We start from the raw sequence: 26,320 nt of genomic DNA on the forward strand, positions 1-26,320 counted from the left end.
CTCTGTAGGGATACAATGTAAAGGAAAGAAACAAGACCTCCACTCTCACTGGGCTCACAGCCTAGTGCAGATGGCACACACAGGAAAAAGAAACAGACATTAGGCTTAGCAGGAGTGGAGGGTCCTCAGCAGCCTTGACAGCAGCCCTGTCTGGGAGACTCCGCTGCTCACTGAATGTGGTTTGCAGCAGTGCCTTAGGCCAGCATCCTTCCTGAGCTGGCCTCACACCTGGAAATCAAAGGTTATCGAGTCCTTTTTCCTCTCATCTCTACCCCGTCAGTCTGGTCTGAAATTAGGGCTGACCACAAAAAACCGTGACAGCCTCAACTAGAGAAGGCTCCCCAAGTCCAGGATAGATTCCCATGAGCTCAGAGGGAAATCAGAATCATCACACCAATAAGGCTAGCCTTTATGTGTAAATTTACCTCCTGTAAAACTCCAAACCCCATAAAAAGGCCTGTCTGCGGCCTCAACAGCAGTGTAGCATGTTCTTGTGGCTCTTCTCCGTTCGTGAGTGAGATACAGACACGTTAGAAATCAGTTCACCCAGGCTCAATGCATTATTTACTTGATCAATTGTAACTTTATAAACAAGTGCCATTTTCTGTCCAAATGATATGCGATTTGGGAAGACCTGAAACGGACTCTGCTCACCAGCTAGTAGCTCAGACAGCAGTGGTTCTCAATTCAGTTTTGTTCTCCGTGGTGACATCTGGCAACATCACAAGGGAGTGCTACAATAGGCGAATGCTTCAGTGGTGGCCTGAGGTGGCACTGAATGTTTGCCCCCTCTCCCAAGATAGCCTTTAGGCTCCAAACGCCAGTAGTGCCAAAGCCAAGAAATCCTTGCTGAAGATGTCCAGCAGAGCAAAACATCTGCATACAGAAACATCTGGGCTGTTGCCTGTCACCCCTCTATTTCTCAGTGGGCTATAACATTATGTGCCAGGGACAGGGGTTCTTTTTAAAGACAGAGTCTGCTATGTATCTCTAGGGCATGGAGCTTGCTCTGCAGACCTCAGACTTTGTGATTCTCCTATGTCTGCCCTGTGAGTGGTGGCACTACAGACTTGCACCAGCATGCCTGGCTGTCCATCTTTTCAACCAGTGTATATTCATTGTCTAAAACAATGGGTTTTGTGGTGACATTCTCACCCATGGGTACCATGTACTTCTGTCATACCCCACGCCCCACTCCCTGACTCACTCCTCCTGTCTCCCACTCCCTCCCTCATGCTCCCTTTTCTAAAGAGTTCCTGTGTTACTTGACCCAGCATATGAAAGACAACACACAGTATTTATCTTTCTGAGAAAATGCCACTTTCGAGTAAGAAACACTCATTATTTTTCTAGACTTCTACCATAATGAGCTATTCTTTATTATGAGTCAAAAAGCAGGAGACATTTCCAAACGAATGTGCCTTGAACTTTTAAATGGACAAGGCTCTGATATTATAACTCTATTAGTCAGGGCACAATGGCTTCATTGTTCTGCTACATACTCTAAGCCTAATTACTGAGTGAGCCATGAAGGATAATTACACCCGTGTGCCACAACCGCACACACGATTAACATGTTTATACTCAACAGACACTGACTGCCGAAGCTAAAGAGTTAATTCCCATTAACACACTGTCCCCCTCTCACAGGAAGCACAGGGACATGGCTGAAGAGCTGAATCAGTGCCATAGAAGTGTAGCATTGCCACAGAGTCCCACCATGACAAGAGGCCGAGTATGGCGTGCCACAGTTAGGGGCATCATGGGGGACCCACAGCTATGGCTGGGAAGCAGGCATGAAAACCATGAGGATAAACTGGACAGTGCAGCTCACGAAGTGAATTCTTAGCATTTGGAGGCATCAGAGATAGCAAGACAGCTCCTCCAGGAAAAGACCGTGGTATAGAGAAAGCACGAACTAGAACTGAACCAGGCCCTTCAGAACAGGTCTAGCAGGAAGTGCTCCTGCCGACAATTGAGCCTTAAGCTTTCATATCCAAACACCTTCCCCCCCCAATACCAATCTACACTATTCACAATATGGAAAGCCACAAGCGAGATGCCAGTAACATTAGTATTCTATATTCTGCTGTTAAAGGATGTGTGGTGGCAGGTAAGGCACAGTGTCTTATATTATCAAACAGTTAACTTTGTTTCACTGACTTACTTAATTTGCTTCTTGAGACAGTCTTGATATGTTGTATCCCAGGTCGGCCTCAGCTGCCCAAGTTCTAGACAGAGGTTAGTTCCTTTCAAACCTGCTCTTTTCCAGCTAAAAGCCATTCATTCATTCAGCCACGCAGGAACGCTCGATAGGCTCTGTTTGAAGAAAGCTGGACTTCTTTGCCCTGGGAGTGTATGTATACTGCCTGTCTTAATCTTGCCTCTGCCTCCCTCCCTACAGCTAGTCCAAACACAGCATGCAAATAAGGAAAGTGAAAGGGGATTTTAAAAGCCTTAAGTACCAGATTCCCTGACACCATCCATGGCGAACAGCAGCCTCACAGTTTGCTTTGTCTATGCGGCTGCCAGACAGAGTGGCGCTTCTTTCTTTAAATCCTTAGATTTCATGGCCATGTTAGTAAGCTGTGTCACGGTTGTTAACCTGCACATGAGCCTGACACGAGCCCTCCTTCCTATATCAGCTTCACACTGCACTCCGTAAATGGTGGTAGTGGTGGGGTGTCCTCACTTTAAGAGGAAGACAGATTTAGTTTTTCACTTAGTAACTATTTATGAAGAAACCAACCTGGGCCAAGCCGCTTGGTGCTGAACAGAACAGCCATGGGCTGAGCCTGCGTAGATGGAACTTAACAATCTACAGGAGACAGACAAGTGCCTGCACAGGTTTGTGACTGCCTTAGTAGTCACTGCTGTGGAGGTGACCTCACAAGGGCAGGGTAGGGGGTGACCTTGGGATCTGCACTTGAGAGGACGGTCCACTGGGCAGCCAGCCTATAGGGTATGTGGGGGCAGGGGATGAGAAACAATCTAGCAGAAAGGCAGTATGGGGCAAGACCAGTTTTGTATCCTGAAACGCATCTTGAAGCTATTGGGTGTTTTAAACGAGGGAGTGAAATGGTCCATTTACATTTTAATAAGATTTCTCTGGCTAGTCATAGGATTATGTATTAAAATTCCCTTCTACAGCTCCTGGTAGGCTTCCAAGGATTGCTATAACAAATTTTCTCTTCGGACTCACAAGTGAGTATTGTCTGCTTAACAAGAGAGTCAGTGTGGCATGACATTAAATTACCCAAACCTACATGTTCTGGCTGACTTGCAACTTGGTGCCCATCTCTCCACCTCTCCACCCTATATTTAGGAGGAAACTGAGAAGTCCTGACAAATGTTAACCTCTGTGAGCTGAGCCAGAGATCAGACCCGGGACCAAGGCTGTGGTAGGCTCTATTCTGCTGTCCCATTCTGCTGCTAAAAAGGAAAATATTTTTCTTTAAGCCAATGACTCACTGTGGAGAAAAATGGTGGGGGAGGGGCTTCCTCTTCTGGAGGTCATTAAACAACAGTCAATCTAATCTGTGAAGGACAGAGGTGGCAGGAGTAATGGCAGGAAGCAGGCAGAGGACATCTAGGGAATCCAAGCTCTGATTTAGCACACAGAGAGAAGGAATGTGGGCTTTCTCCACACTCTGAGATTCTGGGAGAGGAACGGCAGGGATTTAAAGTGTCAACCACAAGGCTGACCTGGCAGCCAGCCCGAGTTTCTGTACTTTTAACTCTTCCTTAACTTTAATTTTTTTTTTTTTTATAAAAAGCAACATTTATTTGGGCCTGGCTTACAGGTTCAGAGGTGCAGTCCATTATCATCAAGGTGGGAGCATGGCAGTATCCAGGCAGGCATGGCGCCAGAGGAGCTGAGAGGTCTATGTCTTCATCCAAAGGCTGCTATTGGAAGACTCAGCTTTAATTTTTTCAACCCACATCTGACTAGCTGCCTCTTGGAGTTGGGGGTGGGGACTCTATAACATGGAGAGGGTCTAGGTGGACTTAAGTAACCCCCCCCCTCAAAAAACTCATTTACCACTAGATGGTCTTGCAAGGTGGGTCTGGGGTTGGCTTGTCTTTTGTCTTGAATGCTCCTGTCTGCCTAGCTCTTCCTTTGCATGATGACACTCACTGTATGAGGGAAGCATCTAGAACCCCACAGTGAACTCCACTACCTGTCAATCATCGCTCTCAACTTCCAACACATTTGCTCTTTCAAACCACTGTCAGAGGTCTGCTTGGCTCAGAAACTCTTCCGGAATCCCACTGGACACTTTGAACTCAAAATAATATAATTAGTGATAATAACCAACTGATAAGTATCTCTGAGTCCATAATGCTAGAGTGCCAGCTAATGACGGTGGCGGTAAGGATTATGGGAAGAGAAAATTACCATAGAGCGACCATCACGGTGGTGGTTGATGGAGACAGGAATGGATGCGAAGGCCGGTGGATGGAATATTTCCCACCAAAGATGAGGATAGGGCTGTGGTCTCTGAAAACCTCATGACAGAACAGACTGTCAGTTATGAAGGGGAAAGGGAGAAGCTAACTGGGATCAAGGCTGGCGTCATGCCCCTGTGAGATCCACTAAGATGGGAGAAGAATCGCATTTGCAAAGTGAGCTGTGGCCTTACTCTAGAAACATCTGTGGGTCCTACCAGAAGGTCAATCTGCAGTGCAAAGGGGCTTTCTTTAAATATTCTCAAAAGACACAAAGAAAGGAAGCGCATACCTGTTACAAACCGACAGAGACTAAATTACTTACATTTCAAATTCCTTCCTCCTTCTCGTCCTTCCCATTTCTAAGGGACATGAATGCAGCCAGGCCAGGCCCCTAATGATGTTTGCTTTGAAAATGTAGCAGTCAGGTCTGCTCTCTGGTGCATATTTGAGGACTTTCCCTTTTCTTTGAGATTTTTTTTTCTTTTTCTTGACAACATATAGCATCCCCTTCAATTCTGCAGACTGACATGTCTGGTGGCCCATTACAAAGATATCACCTGAAGTTCCTTTCTGTGGCGTTAAGTCTCCCACAGTGTAGCCTCAACCCAGCACTTCCCAGTTTCTACCCACTCACCTTGGCATATCGAACACCATTCACCCCCATCTGTGGCTTCTCCCTCAGTGCAGCCACACCATTTCCTCAGATTCTACCAACTGTCAGCATCAGCTGTGGTGCCCTGTGCCAAATGTCTGATCTTCCTCAAAGCCCCACTTACAGCCTTTGCCATTCTCTTCGGGGCACGGTAGGTTGCCTTGTTCCCACCATGCTCCTAAAGCCTTTGGGGTATCCAATGACCCACGTCATTGGATACCCCAATGACGCAGGCACATGGTTCACCCCCTACCCTCAACAGAAAATGTCTTAGGGAGGTGGGAACTGAGCAGATTTTTTTTTTTAAATCCTTCAGTGTCTGGCTAGCCTGGCACTTACCATACCACGTGCTTAGTATATGTCGGCATCAAACTTTACATCTGTGCACCTGCTGATGAGTAAGTGTGGCAGGGAACGACATCATCTATTAAAAGCAGGTAAGCCGGGGCAGACTGCCCATGCTACTTGCTAGTTATTGGCAAGCTAGATTATCCTCCAACTGTATAATTAGAAAAATAGGAGTCTACCTCACTGCTGTGAGAATCATCAGGGATGCTGGGGGGGGGTGCGGGGGGGGCGGTCCTGTGCTATGACTAGATCCGTAACAGCCCTGATAACCCAGAAATTATGCAGAACTCTACCTCTAAATCTGTCAGGACCCCATGAGGTTTGGGTCTGAGGTATGCATTAACATCAAGGGAATCTGCTAAGCATTCTCTTGAGCCCCCGAAGCAGGTATGCATGAGCACATGTATAATATATTGGAGTGGGGGCTGGTAGGTAGAGGGGTAATTGTGTCCAATTACACACAGGAAGGAAGTCAAACAAAAGTGAACAGCCACCTTAACTTCTAAAAGCATACTAGGACAAGGTAAAATATATTCTTCCCCCAGGGATATGAGAAGGTACTCGAATGGTGCTCGCTCTGCTGTCTCTGGGGACGTCCTCAGAGCAGAGGGCACCTGAACACTGCACAAAGACTGCCCAAGAACCAGCCAGTACATTTCCACGGTGGTCACTCTAGTAGGGCCTTCCTAAGCTGGGGAAAGGAATAGTTATCGTTTTGCTGAACAAGAACATGAGTATAAATGGGTCTTCATTCATGGTCAAGCAGTGGACAACTGAAACCCAGACACCAAAAACTGCAGTTATATTTTATGTGAAAAACAAGTCCACTATTATTCCATGATTTCCATGGCCACTGCTTGACTGAATAGCTTGACCAATTTTTTTGATACCAAAATTCTCTATCAGGGCATGATGCCAGTGTTTGAGTGAAAGTAGAAATTAATCTCTGTGGCTTTCAGACCAAGGGGGAGATCCAGTAGGGCCTGTGGCTTGCTCTGCAGGGCCTGTTGACCAGCACCACTCCAGTTGCCTCCTGGCCAACAAGACTGAGCCACCCTGCAAATACAGCAACCCAGTGGCAATGCCCTTGGCTCTACCTTGGACATGAGTCAAGAGGCCAGAGGCCAGGCAATAGCAGTGGGGAGGAAGAAAGTGGAAAAGGCCAGCTACTGTTCCTGGGAACAAAATAGCTTACGTCTTATTGGGGGTATGCTGGACCAGGGAGGTAGGTGCATGGAGGAGGCAGGTACCATGTGCCTGGCACAACCGTCCTTCCATCCAGTGTTCAGAACCAACAACAGATGCATCACCTCTTAGTCAAGAATCTACAGGCTTCTCACCAGTCATCCTGAGCTGTTTGCTCTCTAATGTTCACTGTCTGGCTAGCGAACCGGTATCAAATATTGCGTAGCCTCATCTCCCCCACCCAGAGGAGAGCTGCTTCCCAACCTTTGTTCTCAGGAATTCCATGCCAGAGCTAGAGAGATGGCTCAGTAGTTAAGAGCACTGGCTATTCCTGTAGAAGACCCACGTTCGATTCCCAGCACCCATCTTGCCCCTCACAGCCATCTGTAACTCCAGTTCTAGGAAATGCTATGTTTTCTTCTGACATCATCAGGCACCAGATACACACATGGTACACAGACATACATGTATGCAAAATACCATATTCATACAATTAAAAAGAAAGAAAGAAAAACAAAACAAAACACCCAAACAAACCACAAAGAAACATTGAAATTGGGAATGGTAGAGCAGACTTTAATCCCAGTACTCAGAGGCAAGGGCAGACAGATTTCTGAGTTTGAAGCCATCCTGGTCTAGATATTGAATTCTACGTCAGCAAGAGCTACATAGTGAAACCCTGTCCCCCCAAAAAAACATAAGAATTCTGGGCAACTCTAAGCACAAAGAGAAAACAGGCCAGGTATCCAAGTATCCAAGCTCCGACCCATAGAGAGGGCGCCAACTAAACTTTTGGAAATGTTTGGGGGAACTTTTGCAGGGATCCCAGACCCTACAGAGCTGATACAGGAAACCAGATTTTATATCTCGGGCAAACAGAAGAGTGAGTGCTAAAGAGGCAGCTCCATTAAGAGCACAGCTGTCTTGCGGAGGCCCTGGGTTCATTTCTCAGCACCGACAGGATTGCTCACTATAACTCTAGTTCCAGGGGCTCTGATGCCCTCTTTTGGCCTCTGTGGGCACCAGGCACACACATGGTTCACAGAGGCACACCGTTAAAACACACAAAATAGACAAAATCTTTAAAAGGGAAAGAAAAACACGTGAGAACAAATGTCCAAGGAAGGATGGACGAACAACAACATAAGGAAAACCCTGGAATTTAAGAAAGCCACGAACTCAGAAACTCAAGCTTTAACATCAATGTGAATTAGTCAGTCACCAGAGCTACAAGGACATCTTTGTGCCAAAGCCATGGGCTAAAGGGAAAGTTTTCACTGAACCGAGAGGCAAGTGCAGAGTTATTTTTTCCAGCCTGTAGTAAAGGCAAATATTTTTCATAACACACAGAGGCCCACTTTATAATTCAGGAACCCCCACCTACATGTCACGTTCCCCTGTCTTTTTTGGGGGCCTTCCTACTTACCCACCCAGGGACACAAAAGCTGCCATTCTCAGCGAGGCAGGAAGCTAAGTCTCAGCAAACTTCCCTCAGCATTAAAGGGACTCCACACACTCACAGGCACAGAGCCCAGGAGCTGCTGCGGCGGAGTATTTATTTATACCCATTTGGAATTTCCTGACCGACTAATAGCCACGGCGTCTAATTCCATGACACTGAGCACTGTGAGACAGCAAAATCACCAATGAATGAAGCTGCGTGACTCTCAGATCTTAACTGAAAAAAAAAAAAAAAAAAAAAAAAACAGGCCGAGATGGGCCTCCCCCCATCTCCTAACTCCTCAAATCACCCTCCCTCTGTGCAATACTGCCCTAGAAACAGAGCTCTGTTAACTCTAGGAAGAGAGAAAGGCAGCCAAGGTTTCTCTACTCCTCCCTCTTCCCCAACTCTCTAGCCAGAGGGAGAAGGGGTCCTTGTTATAATCTGTGCTATCACTCAGATTATAACAAGCCAGTAGTAGCCGGCTTGGGAGGAAGAGATTTGGTAGGATGCTGCCCCAGCCTGGGCTGGAGACTCTCTGAGGGTATTTTTATTTAATGCAACATGGACTCTGAAGGCTAAAAACATCACACGTAAATCACAGCCCACCTCCCACCCCACCCATAACACACAACCTAAATGACTTGAAGTTCAAAGGCTGAGAATTAATTTCAGAACACGTACGTTTTGTTGGTGCGGTGGCATGAAAGGGCACACTTTTGCTTCTGTTTTGAAAAATGAATAAACTTGTGTCTCTTTAATGATGAAGTTCATCACTTTGAGGAGGAAGGAGGAGGAAGAGTAAGAAAGAAGGAAGGAAAGAGAGAGAGAGAGAGAGAGAGAGAGAGAGAGAGAGAGAGAGAGAGAGAGCAAGTAGCCTTGACCAAAGCGCATAGGGTAGATATGGCCCTATGGAAGGCTTGCTGAATGACATCAGAACACAAACAAGAGACGCCAGTCCCAAACAATAGCACAGAGATAGCTGGTGGTTGGGGTTCTCACAGACAACCTTGTAAGACCCAAACTAGGGGCAGCTACAAGGAAAGTGGTGAGGGTTTAGCATTCACAGGCCCTGTTGGGTTTCTCTGCTCATCTCAGACGCCCATGCCCGTCTACCCATCATTTGCTCTTCTGCCCATCCTCCTGTTAGCTGAAACCATACAGGGGGGTTCTGTTTGCTCATCTGCCCAGCAGAGGGTTTTCTGTGAAAAACTACACTTATTTCAACCAAAGCCATTGAATTAATTTCTCTCTCTCTCTCTCCCAGAATAACCAATTGGTTCACAGAGAAATCAAGAGCAAAGCCCCAGTGTCACAGATTTTAAAATATCAAGCCCCAATAATTCTAAGTTACTTTACTCAATAATGCCACCATTAGGTAAGAGAACTGAATGGGGCCTCTTCACCTCCCCCAACCCCTGGTTCTGGACTAAAAATAAAAACTGATCTATAATTTACACATGCGAAGTGACCCACGTTATCTGTGAAGTTTGCATTCTAGTAAATACAGTTTGGGACCTATCATCATAAACCCAGTTTTAAATGTCCTAAACGCTTCAGTATTTGTTTTCTGTAGAGAAACTGACTTCTAGGTTTTTTTTTTTAAATACAATTCTGTATTATAGTCACATTATTTTAGTCAAAGTTGAGTACTGATATCACAAAATTGTTATTAAGAATTAAACTAAGGCCGGGCGGTGGTGGCACACACCTTTAATCCCAGCACCCGGGAGACAGAGGCATACAGATTTCTGAGTTCGAGGCCAGCCTGGTCTACAGAGTGAGTTCCAGGACAGCCAGGGCTATACAGAGAAACCCTGTCTTGAAACAAACAAACAAACAAACAAACAAACAAACAAACAACACCAAACAAACAAACACACAAGCAAACAAACAAAAGACTCAAAACAAACAAACAAACAAAGCATTGCTGTACTCTTAAGGTTTGGTTTCCGGCACAGATGCTGCGGCTCCAGTTCCCAGGAGCTCCAACGACACCCTTTCTGGCCTCTTTGGGTATTTCACACACATTAGTGTGTGAAATAAAATAAAATAAAATAATTAAACTAATGAAAACATCACAATGCAGTATTTTCTGATCCGATAAAAGCATTCTGCTACATTTTTACAAATATTATGTTCCAGTAAGAATATGATTTAGTACATAAAGCAATGGGTGCGAATTATTTGGCTTTTGTGTCCTGTACCTGATGCTGTGTGGAGCCATCTGTGTGCGTCTATGAAGGGGAGTTCTGGCAGGTCAACAGTTATTGTATGCAAATAAATGTCTAGTCTTTTGTCAGGAAGACAGAAGGTAGGGAGGGAAACACCAGAAAAGATGACTTCCTCCTGGTCTGGGAAAAATCAGCCACAAAGATGCCCGCCCAGGTAGAATGAAAGAGCCATTTTTTCTTCATTCTCTTCAGACAGAGGAGGCAAGAGGGCAAAGAGCTGAGGGGTGAGGATTCTCTGAAGCTGCTTCTCTGACAGGCTGAGAGTGGCCAGAAAAGGTGACTATCAAGAAGGAGACTCTCTGCAGTCGCCAGGCTGCTGTGGTGGTCCTACCATGGCTTTCCTCCAGGCCAGGGGCCTCGGAGCTCTGCGACTACAGGTAAACACCCATGGTCCTCAGCTCTGCCATCCAATGGAGCTACCATAGCAAGACTGTCCCCTGCAGTCTACCCTTCACCAAGAGAAGAGCAAAGCCACGTGCTAACGAGGACCCTGCGGTGGACACCTCTGGAAGCCCGTCCCACGTTGTCACCTCTGTCCCGATCGCTATTCCCTTGCTTATGTGATTCAGAGCCCTCCATCCTAACCCCACAGCAAGAACGCATGTATTAGGTGGCATTCTTGTACCAGCCTGCCCACCTGCTTCCCACCTGTCCCCGCTGCCTACTGTCTGTCATTCTGTCATTATCCACCCATAGACGAAGCACCAGCACCTTCCCAAGCAAGCGCTTTCCCCAACAATGATCTCATCCCCCTTCACAGAACCCTGCAAAGCAGGTGTGACCACCTCTGCAGTTCACAGATGAGCTGACGTCATGCGCATGCGCACGCACAGCTTCCTTCTGCTGCTGCCCTGATGGCGGAGGATTGCATTGCATAGTCGGGCATGCTCCGTCCTGTGGCTTTCATGGAGGGAAAGTGGGTCTGGGCGAGGGACCCGGTGCTCTGAAGCGTGGCGAAGGTTACATATAGGTAGATTTCAGTAAAGAATTTTTCTTCCAACTTCAGAAACAAACAAACAAACAAACCTAACCTAATACAGTCACATTGTTATATTAAAACTAAATACTAGGGGGGTGGGGTGGGCTGGAGAGATGGCTCAGTGTGTAAGAGCACAGACTGCTCTTCTGAAGGTCCTGGGTTCAAATCTCAGCAACCACATGGTGGCTCACAACCATCCGTAACGAGATCTGGCGCCCTCTTCTGGAGTGTCTGAAGACAGCTACAGTGTACTTACATATAATAATAAATAAGTCTTTAAAAAAAAAACAACTTAATATTAATCCCCTCCCCCCCAAAAAAACCTTGTCCCTAATAGGTAAGTTGAGGGAAAGCATCCACATGTCATGTCTTGATTCTGTAAAAACATTCTGCTAAATTTTACTGGTCAATATCGTGTTTTAGTAATGCTATTTTAGGGACTTGCATTTACTATTTCTTTGCTGAGTGAGGTTCATAGCTTATTTTTCTCTGGAAAAACTCATCTCATTTCCAAGGGCCAGCTAAACACCAGCTCTGGGTGCTGGAGTGTAGCCCAGTGGTAGAGGCCTTACCTAGAATACCCCAAAGCTCTAGGTTCAATCCCTAGCAATGAAGACAAACACACCCCCCACCCCCACCCCTGACCCCATGTCATGGCTAGTTTTTATGTCAACTTGACATCAGCAAGAGTCATCTGAACGGAGGCAACCTCATCCATTGTGGGTGGGGCTACCCCTGAGCTGGAGGTCCTGGGTTCTATAGGAAAGCAGGCTGAGCAAGTCATGGGGAACAAGCTAGTAAGCAGCAGCGCCCCCACCTGCAATGGCCTCTGTATCAGGTCCTGCATCCAGGTTCCTGTCCTACTCGAGTTCCTGTCCTTAATTCCCTCAGTGATGGAATATTACCTGCAAGTGTAGGGAAAATAAGCCCTTTCTCTCCAAGTTGCTCTTGGTCATGGTGTTTCGTTACAGTAACAGAAACCTAAGCAAGACCCTCTCTCACCTCTCCCAGTGCCCTCCGAGGCTGCTCCTCATTCCCTTACCTAACCACCCACCACACCCCCTAGCAGCTTGCCTCCTTTCCTACCAATGCTCTCAGAGTAGCTTGCACCTGCTCCCATCTGAGCAAACCCCTTATATCCTCTCTGTATAAAATCCGAGAGCTCTGTCCTCTCCATCTTGGACAGGGCCGTCCGTAGGGCTGTCTGTGTCTGAGGGCCTCGGGTATACAGGACAAGTTCAATTCCAACCCCCCTCAGGGAGCAGAACTCCCATATTTGTCTCCTTTCAAGGTGTTTGTGAATGCACCAGGGACTCACCTCATGGCCTCATTTCACAGCCAAGCAGGACTCTGGGCACAGAGAGGTGCCAGCAACCACCTTAGCTCTGTCATTCAAGGGGCTGGCATGCATCTCGGAACCTCCCACAAGTCCTCAGCCCCTGGACACTCACAAGCTCCCTCTGGCTTCTGTTAGAAGCCGATCTCCACACCCACCAGGAATCAAGACCTCCTGGGGCCTGGCCCGACTTGGGCAACAGCATTGTCAGAGGCTCACGAATGGATTCTGTCCTGCAGCCAGGAGTGAGAACCATACAAGGTTCTTCCTGGCTTCTGAATTTGAGTCGAGTTAAGACACTCATAAACAACCCAAGCACCCTTGGGGCTTAGGTCGGTTTAGGTGCCTTCCAGGTCAAGTATCTGAGCTGAAAGGAAAAGCACGTTAAGAAAATCGGGGGACTCAGGGAGCCCCTGTTTCTTTCTCTGGTGACTGTGTTATTGGGTCATCCATGGTCAGTGTTGCCTATATCCTGATTTTTATTTTTATTTTATTTTTTTGTCCTTAAAGAAGCTGAAGAAGAAGAAGAAGAAGAAGAAGAAGAAGAAGAAGAAGAAGAAGAAGAAGAAGAAGAAGAAGCAGAAGCAGCAGCAGCAGCAGCAGCAGCAGCAGCAGCAGCAGCAGCAGCAGCAGCAATTGTTATGTATATACAAAATGAAGCAATTTTAAATATCTGGGCAATGAACTCAAAACAAAGCTTTGGAGAAACAGAACATCACCCCTCCCCCGCTATGTTTCAGGCAGCGACACCTAATACCCCTCTGTTCCAATGTCATCCCCATTTCAATCATTTTCCTTTTCTTGTCCCCTCAGGGTTCAGAAGCTCAGGCTGCCCTTGAACTGTGTAGGTGACCTTGACCCTCTCCCCTTGCTGCTGGGCTTTGTACATGCTGGGCTGGCACACTCCACCAACTCACCTGTATCCCAAGGCCTCCAGTTTATTTGACAGTGGCTTTCATCTTGCAAAGCCATTGAAGGAAAAATAAAACACCATGTAACTCAAAATTTAAAAAGAACTAATTTGTTGCATATTAATTCGGTCATCCTTTACATTTAAATTTAGTTATTTAGCTAGTGAGAGCAGAGCAATGGCTCCGGAGGCAGAGGCAGGAAGCTTTGGGTTTGAGGCCAGCCTGGTCTACAGAGCAAGTTCCAGGACAGCTAAGGCTACACAGAGAAACCCTGTCTTGAAAAACCAAAACAATAACAACAAAACCAAGGAATCAAACAAAAACTAGAACCACAGCAAGGACAGCAGTCCAAACAACACCCCACACCCTCCCCACACGAGTAGCTTGTAGAACCTTTCTACTGACCGGTGTTCATCCTTAGAGACAGGTTGGGAGCTCTCCTAGGGCCTAGGCTGTTTCTAGTGTATTGGAGATTTCCTCCTAAGCCTTAAACATTCGAATCCCTTTAGGCTGGTGATGGGGTGTGAGTGTGGACCTCTGGGCGTCTCTGGAGAGAACTGTGGGTGCAGTTTCTTCTCAGAGCACTTGTGCTCCTTTACCCACCTTTCATTACCAACCAAGGGGGCCACAGGACTTGCAGAGGATAAGAGGGCAGGTCACCAAGACTCTGCATCCCTATTCCTTCTGTGGGGTGTATACCAGGCTCCACCCTGGGTGTTGGAAGAGGGCTCTTTTACAGGCCTGGATTAGCAAGACCTGTTCATGAGACTCAATGGAAGGGCAGGCTTTCCCAGGAGAGGCCACCCAGCATGCAATGGGAGAAGGGTGTGTCCTGGTAGCAAAGGGGTGTGGTTCTTCTCAGGAGAGTGTCAGAGGAAGGGGACACTATCTCACTGTCCTATCTTAAAGAAAGAGAAGCCTGTTTTGTTATGGCCCTGAGCGAAGTCTCACTGGGTTTCCTTCCAAGGGGCCTGCTGCCATTCATTCTTCTCACCAGATTAAAGGAGGAGATTTGGGTCTGTCTGGCCAAGATTTAAAACCAACATTTAGTTGTAGCTTTTCTTTTTACTTTGGCAGCACTAGGGATTGAACCTAGGGCCTTACAAGCAAACACACCACCTCAGAGCCATATCTCCAGCCTTCTATTTACATTTTATTTTGACTCAGGATCTCCCAAATTGTCTAGGATGGCCTTAAACTCCATTGGTAGCCTAGACAGGCCTTCAATGTGCAATCCTCTGGCCCCGGTCTCCTTAGTGTCTGGGATTACAGTCTGTGCCACCAGGCCTGGCTGAAACCAACATTTTAAAAAGTCAAATGGCAAAAATCACCTACAGGGCACAGAAATAAGTAAGGGAATTAAAACCTTAAATGTTCACAAGGACTACGTTAAAGACTGTGACCGAACAAAGGGAAGGGCGATTTATTTCTTCGTATCTTAAAAAAGATGTACAAAAAGCAGTGAGGCAGAAGTAGGGCCGACCACACTCCCAGAATCCCCAGCCCAGGTCCCACCCACAGTTCCAAGGAGTCCACCAAAACCAGACTGAATAAATAAGCTTGACCAAAGAGTGTGTTGGTATTCCGCCTCCACCCTCTGGCAGGCTTCTTAACAAGCAGTGAAAGGGACAAAGGAGCCGTAAAGAACTTTCCAAATAGCCCGAGTAACCTCCTGAGGAGAGCCGTGCCCATTACCCTCTCTCGCACACTACTCCGCACCCCTCTCCGCATCCAGAGGCTCACTGATGACGTCATTGAAGCCCGCCTTCATGAGAGAAAGCAGATACTGCCCCCTTGCACAAGTGGAACAGGAGTTAGCGCATGTGACACGGTCAAAACCACCTGCTTGTTTTACCCAAGTGGAGAGATCAAGTGTGACTATCACTTGCAGAGCAAGCGACTCGGGAGAACAGGCTGGTAGAGAACACGCTACGGCTGGACCGGTCGATGTCAGACTGGCGAGCGGCAGAGCCCACTTCAGTCCCACAATTCTGCCTTTTGCTGTGAAGCCTGTGCACACTGTTAGAGCCAGCGCATTATAGGGGCTCTGAAGATGTGACTGACCAGGAAATCGGCTGGTCCACAAAGCAAGGTCTACAGAGGCTCTATGTAGCACGACTCCTCCCTCTTGTCACAGGTGGGTGAAGCACAGGACCTTTGAAGGAGGTGATGGCGATCATTTGATAGAAATGTCAAACACTCTTGGGATTGAGAAGAGGAAAGAGGGAAGGGCTGGAGATGGCTTTTGCTGCTCTTCCAGAGGACTGGAGTTTTGGTAACCAGCATTCCTATTAGGCATTTCACAACAGCTGCAGGGTATCCAACATGCTCTTCTGGATTCTGGACTCTACCTGTCTGCACTCTCATCTACATACCCGTAGACATACACAATCAAAACAAACAAACCGAACCAAGAAAGGAGATGATGAGAAATGATTTTAAAAAGGAAAGAGAAATTCCATCGGACCTGTCAGGGAACAGCGATGCAGAGCAGAGAGTCACAGGATGAAGAGCCTGCATTCATAGACACAGGAAACGCTTTCAGGCCCAGAGAATAGTGCTTCAAGCAAAGCCTCAGGCTGGGGATCGGACCTGGGATGGAGCAGGCGCGCCTCCCGCTTGCACAGTTGTCTGGCCTCTCACTCCCTCAAGCCCTGGGGAAATCCATGTGGTTTCCTCAGGCGTCAGGTCTGATGGTAACAGAAGCAGACGATGGAGTATGTCATAGTTGGCCCCAAAGAAAGGTTCAGAGGTTGTTTTTTTTTTTTTTTTTTTTTTTTTTTTACAGTTCTAAAGTTAATGGGGAAAAAGTATTTGAGGAAACAGAAGAGCAGAAAAATCTTGCCAACCATCCCTAGCAGAACAAAACCATAACCTAGGGAGAAAGGGGAAGAAGAGGTGGAGACATTTTTTTCCAGGGCCGAAGAAGTCTGGCTTGTCACACAAAGCAGGAAACCAGCTGTGCCCCTGCCAAACGTAATTCTGAGCGGGAATTTTGAAGTGAACCGCCGAATGAATGAATCTTCTGAATTGAAGCATTTTTGCAGTTTTCCGTCACTCTCCCTACAAGTCCCTAAATGTCACTGCAGCTTAAATTCACCACCCCTGGCAAGGATTCCTTTTCCAGTGTCACAGTGTCCAGGGAATACCGAAGAATAATTCCACAGAGGAACAGCCCTGGGTGGGGCCTGAAATCCCTTTAACCATTTAAAAGGCGGCTATTTTGGGATTTTTTATTTCTCATCATTACTGTGGGGTATTGTGGGTTCCAGCTGCTATTTCCTGGTGCCCAGATAAGGTCTTAGCAATGTCATCGCGGGACAAATACCTACGGCTGCTCGTATGACTGCTGAGGGTGTGTGTGAGGGGAGAAGCATCTTGGGGACCAACAGAGGTGACCAGCCCTAAAACTCATGACATACTAGGGACATCCCTCTCACACTGTCTCTGGGGCAGATTTGGAAGCTACCTAGAACCTGGTACGAGCTGGGAAAATCTGGTGGCACGGGGCTTCGTGTTTTGTAACTTTTTCCTGTCAGCTACATTGTTGGAATGGTTTTACGGGCAAACCATCCCTCCTCCCACACTGGCCTTAACTTCCAGGTCTCCACCCTGCTGTGTTGTAAACATCAGTGTATCACCAGGCTGATTCACCCCCTGCAGGCAGAGCTCCAGTGAGGGTACATGCTACGCAGACCCAGCAGGTACTTTGGTATCCTCTGCCAGGGCACGGGATGACAAACCAGCCTTTATCTTCATAGTTGGCAGGAGCAGGCAAACAGGCCACACCCCCAAAGTTTTCCCCAGTTGGAATACAACCCCCTAGCCCATCAAAATAATACTGAAGGACAGAGAATCAGCTGTACCTTGGTAGGTCTCTGGACTTAGGCAGAGGTTGACTGATAACAGAGAAAGAAAATTTAAGAGCTGACAGACAACTGTGGCATTACAAAGACATTAAGCACTGGGTTTGTGAGCCATCGGAAACGCCCAGTTTCTCTCTCTTCCCTCATCTCTAGCTCGGAAGTGTTTGTCCCTTTTCTTGTAGGAGACTCTAACACACATCTGTGGCAGAGGAACAGCGCACCTTGGACTAAGGGGCAGCAGATATGAGAGAAAGGCAGAAGAGGGCAGGGATAGGAAATGTGGACTGGGTGTGCTTCAATCAATGTTTTTACAAAATTATTTACAAAGCTGATGGGGTTTATCCACTCAACCAACTGTTATGTGAATAAATCCAGAAGCCATGGGATTCACCTTTGGTTCTAAATAACAAGAGCATTTGAATTTTTAAAATCCCTTTTCTTTTCTTTTCTTTTCTTTTCTTTTCTTTTCTTTTCTTTTCTTTTCTTTTCTTTTCTCTTCTCTTCTTTTCTCTCTCTTTTTGGCGTATGTATGCATGTGAGTGTGTATGTACAGGTCAAGCAGATATATTCCTCCTTCATTCTCCTCTCTCTCTCCCTCTGTGTGTGTGTGTATTCACTATGTAGTTGTGGATATTCTGGAGTTCACTATGTAGACCAGGCTGGCTTTGAACTCATACACATCCACCTGCCTCTCCTCCCAAGGGCCAGGATTAAAGACTGCGCCACCCTGTCTGGCTCTACTATATCTTTTGTGACAGGGTCTCTTCCTGAACTCACTGATTGGTTACAATGGTTGGCCAGCACTCTTCAGAGTCCACCTGCCTCTGCTCAAGCGATGCTAAAGTTACAGATATCTGCAGCCACCCCTGGCTTTTCCAGGTGGGTGCTGGGGATCTGAGCTTAGGTCTCTGCAGCAGGCAGTTGTTTACCCACGGAGACATTCCTCCAGCCTCAAAAAAGTATATTCAAAATGCAAAAGATTATGTGGGAATGAGAACCCTTCTTCAGTGACATGAAGTCACAGAAAAAGAACGCAAGTGAACACAGGGCTTGTGACTTTTAATAGAAAGCACATCTCTGAATGCTTATTTCCAGCCTGGCTCCTTAAATAAAGGTTTACGTGGTGAAGAAGTGATGAAGTCTACAACCTCTGATCCGGGAGAAGGAGCTGTCAAGAATCATTCAAGTCTGGCCTCCCATACAATGAAGCAGAGCTGGGACTTCTGAAGTTTAAAGTTCCAGCTAAGTTAAATCTTGCAAACGCCACGCCCAGACCCTTGGCAACACTTTCCTGTCTGTAGTCTACTTTCTATCTACTGATGAATACTGAAGGACTGAAGAATACTGCTTAGTTTGAATTCCAGCTGTCACGGGTCCTAAGAATGGCTGGGACGAGGAATCTGGTCACCGTATTTTTAAAAATCCTCAAAATAGAAACATAATTTTTAAGTGGGGTGGCCACTTGTCTGTAGAAAACTTCCTGCCGAGATCACTAGTGCTTAGACACAAATGGGCAACATATATTTTTAAAATGTCTGTTTTTAGTCTTTCTCATGAACCATAGAGCCTAAAAGCTGAACCCAATCTTGTCTTCTAAACACGAGCATATTTTGCATAAAGAATATGAAAATGAATGGGATAATGAACAGCTTGCTCAGAATACATTTTACAGAGATGCCAAGAAAGGAAGAGAGAGAGAGAGAGAGACTTACACCGTTTGGCCCGAGAATGTCTACAGCAGTTTGAATTGATCCTGTAATATCTGATTTTCAGATCCTCAATCAAGTTTTTATTAGCAAAGTCTACTCAAGGCAATTTTATAACAATTTCCAGAAAGGAGAAAGAATTTCTTGCTTCTATGAATCTAAGACGTATGCTAATATTCTTCATGCCAGATCAACTCAAACAGCTTTTGACAGGAAAGAAGCCCAAAGCAGAGACTGGGCCCTTTGGTCAGTCCTTTTCTTCCCAGCCTATAGAAACCTCAGAGACTGCACAAAGGAGATGAACTGAAATTCTCTAGAACACAGGAAGCAGGCACAGCCTGGAGAAGGAGAGCTGTCCATGGATGGATGCCTCTAGTGCCCTGAAGCCACTTAAGAGCAAAAGTGTAAACCGTAAAAAAGGCAATACTCACCATGGGAAGTCTCAGAGCAGAGGATTTCTGAACCCTGGTGGCAAAGGCTGTGATGGCTTTGTGCAGCACTTAGAGTCACCGCAGCAGAAATCTGCAGCCCAGGGTTCCTCTGCCTTGGCCCGGCCCAGGAGCCCTTCCCCTGTCCTTCCTACTCCCACAGAGGCTGGTACTCACTGGAAGGAATCACCAGCAGCAGCTGAGCTTCAGCCCTAATAGCTCGCCTGCTTGAAACCTGATGCTTAACCCATTGTGACTGGGCGAGCCTTGGAGGGAAGAGTGCTGGGAAGGCAATGCTGTCGGCAGGTTAAGACCGAGCCTTGAGTTAATGCAGTGGGCAAGCCCTGAGCAGGGAGGATCTTTCCCAGCCTCTCCAGGGGTGGGGATCAACTCTGGGGTTCTGTTTAGCTACACTGGCAAGACTTCAAAACCCAGGGTCTTCCAGTTGTAACTGGTGTTGGCATTTTAACAGTTACAAAACCCAAAACTATTTGCCTTACCAAAACAAAACAGACGAATAAACAACAGCCCTGTCAAAGACCATTGCTATAAGAAAAATTATTATACTTATGACCTTTGGTGTGGAATGAGCCTTCAATAAAAATTAATATCTAAGTTTATTAAAAGGTAAAGGCACAATCTAGTTAAATCCAATACATACAGACAGTTAATGCTAGGAAGGAAGTGTGTGGTACCATAAAGAAATAAAAGGTATTAAAGAGGTTAATTTAACTCAATGAAACAATGCACAATAATGTGCATTTAAAAAAAGCCATAAACACAACTGTCATCATGTCCATTAAGAAACTTAACACATGGTAAAGAAAAAAAAAACTATTACCATAATTCCTATCTTAAAGGACATCTTGTTTTTAATTATTCCACTTTTCAGGTGCTAGTAAATTTGCCTGAAATAAATAAATAAATAATATATTTATTACTTATATACACAACAATAAGTACATCACAATATGTTATATGTATGTGTGTGTGTGCGTACCCCCACACATCTCTTGGTCTGTTTTGTCACGCCATCTTATCAGCTATTACATACACTGTCAGTGTCAACACTTAGCCAGTGTGAGCTTGTATTTTGCCATCTGAGAGGAGGGAGGAGAGGCCAGCAACTGAAATAAAAAAGGAACACCCTCCCTCGCCCAGCTCCTACCTGTATTTTCATGTTAAGAAATTCAGTTTTACCCTTGGTTTTTTTCTGACAGCCTAATGACAATTCTTATGGGAAAATACAAGGCTCAATAAGAACATGCAGCTAACACCCTATTACAAAGAGAATCAAGAGACCCTGAGAAGTCTTGGAACGTCCGAGATTTTTCTAAGCAGTTTGAGCTCTGCTGGTGGGGCCAGGGTAACCAATGGCAGGGCTGGGACTCACCATCATGAACACACTGTAGCTTAGCTGTGTCCTTTCTAAAGATGGTCTTGGAAAACACCACAGCAGGCTAGTCAATGTGGAGTAGTGTTTAAACTTGAAATTCCAGCTGCTAGGCTCGCAGTGGGCTCAGAGTCCTGTTTGAGAAATGTGCCTACCCAGAAAAAATATTTACACAACCCGGAGTGGGCTGTGGGCGCTGCAGCTAGCTTTGCCTGCTCTGCAGGAGTCCCAGGCTCCGTCTGCTTGACCTGGTCCTTATCAATGCCCTTTGTACCTCATGTGAGATCAGCACAGAGACAAAACCCACAGCCAAATCACTGACGCCCTGACAGTTACTGAAGCCATTACAAAAGCTGTACACTTTTAGCTCCTGTTTCTGTGAAATGACTCTTAGGAAACCACGACCAGGAGAAGAATGGCAAAAGGAAGTTCTCTGTATCACTATCTTCCACGAGGGAAGGCGTGGCTACTTTCATTCCAAACACCCCAACAAAAAAAGGAAGAGTAACCAAGCTGCTGGAAATATGGCAAGGGGGATCAGGAAGTTATTTGTAAAGATTAATTTAAAAGCTATTTTCCATGAAGGCTGGGCAGAATACAGACAGTGTTAAAGCCAATGGCTGGGTACCAAAATGTACGAAAACTTACTGAAACCCTAGGTTTGCCTGACAAGGAAGGGAAAATGCTAAAAATAAGACCTATTATGTGGTGGGAGGAGCCAGGAGGTGATGATGCATGCCTTTAATCCCAGCACTCAGGAGGCAGAGATGGGCAGATCTAGAGTTTGAAGCCAGCCTGGTCTACAAAGCAAGTTCTAGGACAGCCAGTACTACAGAGAAATCCTGTCTTGAAAAACAAGCAAACAAATGAAAAAAAAAAAAACCCTAAATATCAAAAACCTGTAAGTATCCCTCACACTTCTATTTTCCCATCAAATTCATGAATGGTATCAAATTAATTTTTTAAATGGAATTAAAAGATATTTTTATTTTATGTGTAGGTGTGTTCTCCGGCACAGATATACATGCACCACTCGAATGCCTGGTACCCATAAAGGTCAGAGGAGGGCATCAGCCAGATCCTCTGGAGCTGGGGTTAGAGATGGTTGTGAGCTGTCATCTGAGTGCTGGGAACCAAACCCAGGTCCTCTGCCAGAGCAGCAAATGCTCTTCAACCTCTGAGCATCGCTGCAGCCACAACCATTCTTAGTGTTTAACGTAGTCAGTAGTGTGTGAGCAGTCATCGTGAGGAAGCAGACATCTGCAGAAAGTTATGCTCATCTAGCTACAAGAGGGAGGGGCCACAAAGGAGGGAAAGAAACTATTAGCAAGCACGAGGATGGTCACTGGCCAGAAAAGTCACTTAATCGGCCTCATCCACTCGCTCCATGTTACTGTTAGGAGAGCAAGCTTGCTCTACCGTCTCAGCACCTGGCAGGGTTCCATAGGCACCAGAGCAGGGGCTCATGACAGGGACAACAGACCCGTCCTCTGATGTCTGACTTGCACTTTGTGTCTTAATCAACGTTCTTCTGAACAACATGCCTATCATCCCAGCGCCCATGAACCACATGTAAGGGCACATGCCTACAATCCTAGCGCTCAGGAGGAGGAAACAGGACTGAGTTCAAGGCCAGCTTGGGAGACCCCGTCTCAAAAGAACCAGGAAACAATGCATGACAAAGTTCACAGCCTGTCTTGTCTTTCCTTCCACTTGTCTTGTGAAGACGAGGGGACACATGTTATTATCTTCACCTGACAAATCCGCCACTTGGTATTCGACTTCTGAAGGAGTCCTAAGCTCTAATTAAAGTTGCACAACATTAATTAGTGTTTAGACAGGTATCAATCAGGGTAGGAGTTTGCAACATGACTTGGGAACTTGGGTGAAGAAGAGCAGGCTGTCCCCATTCTGAAACCCTGAAGACATCCAGTCGCTGTTCTCATCTGTGATCCTTGCTTACTGCCTAGCTAGTTACCAAAGAGGCAAGAACAATCAATCTATGATGAAGCAAACTCACGAGAGCAGATTCCAGTCACTAGGAGCGTTTTGAATGAATGCATACAGACTGGACCAGTGGACAAAATGGTAGAGCTGAAACTCTGCTAAAGAAGAGACAGTCATGGCAATGACTGAGGCAGAGAGGGGCAAGCGGCAAGAAGGATGCTGTAGGTGGGAGAGGTATGGGTGGGCTAGGCTTGCCCAGGTCAGCAAGCAGAAGACCACCAATTCAATGCGAACTCAGACACCAAATATTTCTGTGGTGTAAACTCATGCTCTATTTTAGCATTCCCTGAACACACAGCAGACCCAGGCTTCCACTGTATACAATCCCAGAGGGCAGAGGTTCATGCCTGCCTTGTTCACCGCTCGCTATATTGCAGTAATTGCTGTGTTCTAGTATAAAAACCGTGCCCAGCACATAGTAGGTACTCAGTAATTGCTGTGTCCTAGTACAAACCAGTGCCCGGCACACAGTAGGTACTCAGTAACTGCTGCATTCTGGCAGTTTAGTTCTTAAGCTGAGTAATGCAGATAAATTTGCACACTCCTTACCCCTATGCCAGGACTATATCCTAAGAATTTACAAATCACAGCACCAACACGCTCATTTTAGAATCAGCACTTTTGTCCGTTCTATCTCAAGGAAGATGGAGTACGGGAGGACTCAGGAGCACCCCTTACCCAGCTAGAACCCTCAGCAGTTTTAGCGTGTGGTCAACCTGTCTGATGGCAGCTGACTGTTGTTTGGTCTTGTAGTGCTTTTTATTGGCTGTTCTTCCTTGATTCATAAGACCATAAGAGGTGTTGCCTATTCGTGTTCTATGAACCCTGAACAGTTAGTTTTAGGGAAAGGGTTGGGGGACCATGTTCAAGGGAAGGCTTCTTTAACCTTTCTATACAGCCATTCTGTAGCCTATGTATCATTGTGGTATATGTAATGTATGCACTGAGTTAATATCTAAGATGGGAGTAAAAGAACCTTAGCCTGCTTACTGCCACCCCACCTAGAAAGACAAGATCTCAGTGATGGGGGCTGCAGAGACGGCTTTAAGAGCACTGACTGTTCTCCCAGAGGACCTGTGTTCAATTCCCAGCACCCACATGTCAGCTCTCAACCGTCTGTAACTTCAGATCTGACACCCTCACAAAGACAAACACGCAGGAAATTACACACCAATGCATATAAAATAAAAAATTATAAGATCACTCAGTGAATTAAGTTACTTAAAAAAACACTGACATTAGGAAAATACAAAAATGTGTCTGGGGGCTGGAGAGATGGCTCAGTGGTTTAGAGCTCCGACTGCTCTTCTGAAGGTCCTGAGTTCAAATCCCAGCAACCACATGGTGGCTCACAACCATTCCTAACAAAATCTGATGCCTTCTTCTGGAGTATCTGAGGACAGCTACAGTGTACTTACATATAATAAATAAATAAATCTTTAAAAAAAAATGTGTCTGGGCTCTGTTCACTCCATCTCCCCTGTCCATGGCTAGTCCCATCAAACGAAACTTATAAGAATTGGTTCTTAGCATCTAGACTGGTTGCCCGTCACTCAGAGAGAGGTCTCAGTTGAATTGAATATGCCTTATGCTTATATCACCATTCAAGATTTTTACTTTTCTGTCTCAACACATCAACAGAACTTTGAAGTAAAGCAAAGTCTGACCAGAAGGCTTGGTGTGGTAAAGGCACTGACTGCCAAACCTGGCCATCGGAGTTCAATACCTGGAACTACATCATGGATAGTGAGCACTGAAAAGGATGTCCTCTGATACCCCCTCCCACTAAATGTGTGTGTGTGTGCATGTGTGTTTGTGTGTGTATGTATTTTAAGGCGAGTTTTCTAATAGATTAAAGAAGAAACAACTTTAACCAGATAGAAAATTGCCGTGAAATTCTACTTCTCTAGGCTGCTTATTATGATCTCTCAATTATTAAAAGAAAAATAAAAAAAGCAGTTTGAACTGAGACATACCCTGCCTCCTCTTTTTCCCTCTGAGCACACTTACCTACAGCACAGCCATTAACTTTTGTGGTATAAGCCATGCTGGCTCAAATCCAAGGAGGGACACAGCAAACAGTGATGACGTGTGCAAATGTCATGCAGCAAGTTCCCAAAGGCTCTCCACCTGAAACGGTAAAGAGAGCCCCATCAGATGGCTAGAACTAACCTCCGTGCCTGTGGATGGAGATGCCTGCTAACAAACAAACTAGAAAGAAAACAAACTAGAAAGGAGAGAGACAGGCTCGGGGCTGCATGAAGCCTGGTCCTAAAGTATCTAGAGGAATGACGTACCCACGGACCCAGTGCCCAGGCCTTGCGAACGCTCAAAACAATCCACTCAGAGGATAGAAAAGTGACTGCCACACACCAACTGCTTAGGAAGTGGGACACCTGACGCATGTCCCTCTTCAGTATGCTTTACATTTTACAATGATATGTAATAGATACATTATACATACGTGTGCGCATGCACACCCACAGGCACATATATTCTGAAGCTCATTTGCTTTTTTAAAAAGCTGGCCCAATAATTTCATGTACCCAACTGCAATTTCTTTTCCTTCCTTTTTTTTTTTTTCCCCTGTTTTTTCGAGACAGGGTTTTCTCTGTTGTAGCCCTGGCTGTCCTGGAACTCACTCTATAGACCAGGCTGTCCTTGAACTCAGAAATCCTCCTGCCTCTGCCTCCCAAGTGCTGGGATTAAAGGCGTGCGCCACCACTGTCCGGCCCACCTGCAATTTCAAGGCAGTTCTTGTATCATATGCCCTATCCCTTGGGGATAAACGTTGTACCAATTTTTAAATATCACATCTTTTCCCCAGTCCCACTTATTTTTCTATGCAGTCACTTTGCTAAAACACTAATACAGTGCAATCAGTTCTTTCTTAAAACAACCCAAACCTTCTGCATCTCTCGCTGTTCAGTCAGGCAAGCTTCAAATGACAGCGTGACAGTAGTCGGAATCACCGGATACAATACAGCACAACACATTTCTGAGTTTACAAGTTACCTCGGGTTACTGCACAGAGGCATACAAGTAACAAGCTTTGAAACAAACATGAAACAAGCGAGGTTCAGGAAAAGAAATACTGTTCTAACCATTGCTTTTGAAAAATGCTTCTAAAAGACACTGGCAAAGCAAGCAAATAATTATACCCAGAAACACTGCCTACCCATTGTTAACTCCAGACCTATAAAGCCAGAAGAAACACACCTCACAGGGAACCGGTGTCAGCCCAGAAGCCAAATGACTTTCCAGAAACAGGCGTGCTAAAAGGGCAGCAGAAACATACGTCACCCGGCGCGGCCGCTGCGATCATGTAGATTTGTTGAGAATATGGTAAAATACTCAACGTAAGTTGACTTTTAAGAACCAA

At 46.0% G+C, this 26,320-nt stretch overlaps 1 protein-coding gene across 9 annotated transcripts in view; it reads right to left on the bottom strand.

The window, feature by feature from the left end:
* The window catches only part of Kank1 (KN motif and ankyrin repeat domains 1), a 195,173-nt gene that overhangs the window by 31,024 nt on the left and 137,829 nt on the right, over window positions 1-26,320 (bottom strand). For 8 of the 9 annotated variants that reach the window (XM_029472388.1, XM_021151518.2, XM_029472382.1 and 5 more), the window contains one exon: window positions 24,949-25,068. In XM_029472388.1, coding sequence (XP_029328248.1) covers window positions 24,949-24,985 — 37 coding nt within the window. In that variant the 5' untranslated portion in view covers window positions 24,986-25,068. Of the gene's footprint in view, window positions 1-19,541; window positions 19,677-24,948; window positions 25,069-26,320 lie in introns of those variants that run through there. The other variant, XM_029472391.2, reaches the window with a different exon arrangement.

Source organism: Mus caroli, unplaced genomic scaffold, assembly GCF_978045245.1.
Source record: "Mus caroli unplaced genomic scaffold, Mus_caroli_1 scaffold_20, whole genome shotgun sequence".
In the NCBI taxonomy this organism is placed as follows: Eukaryota; Metazoa; Chordata; class Mammalia; order Rodentia; family Muridae; genus Mus; species Mus caroli.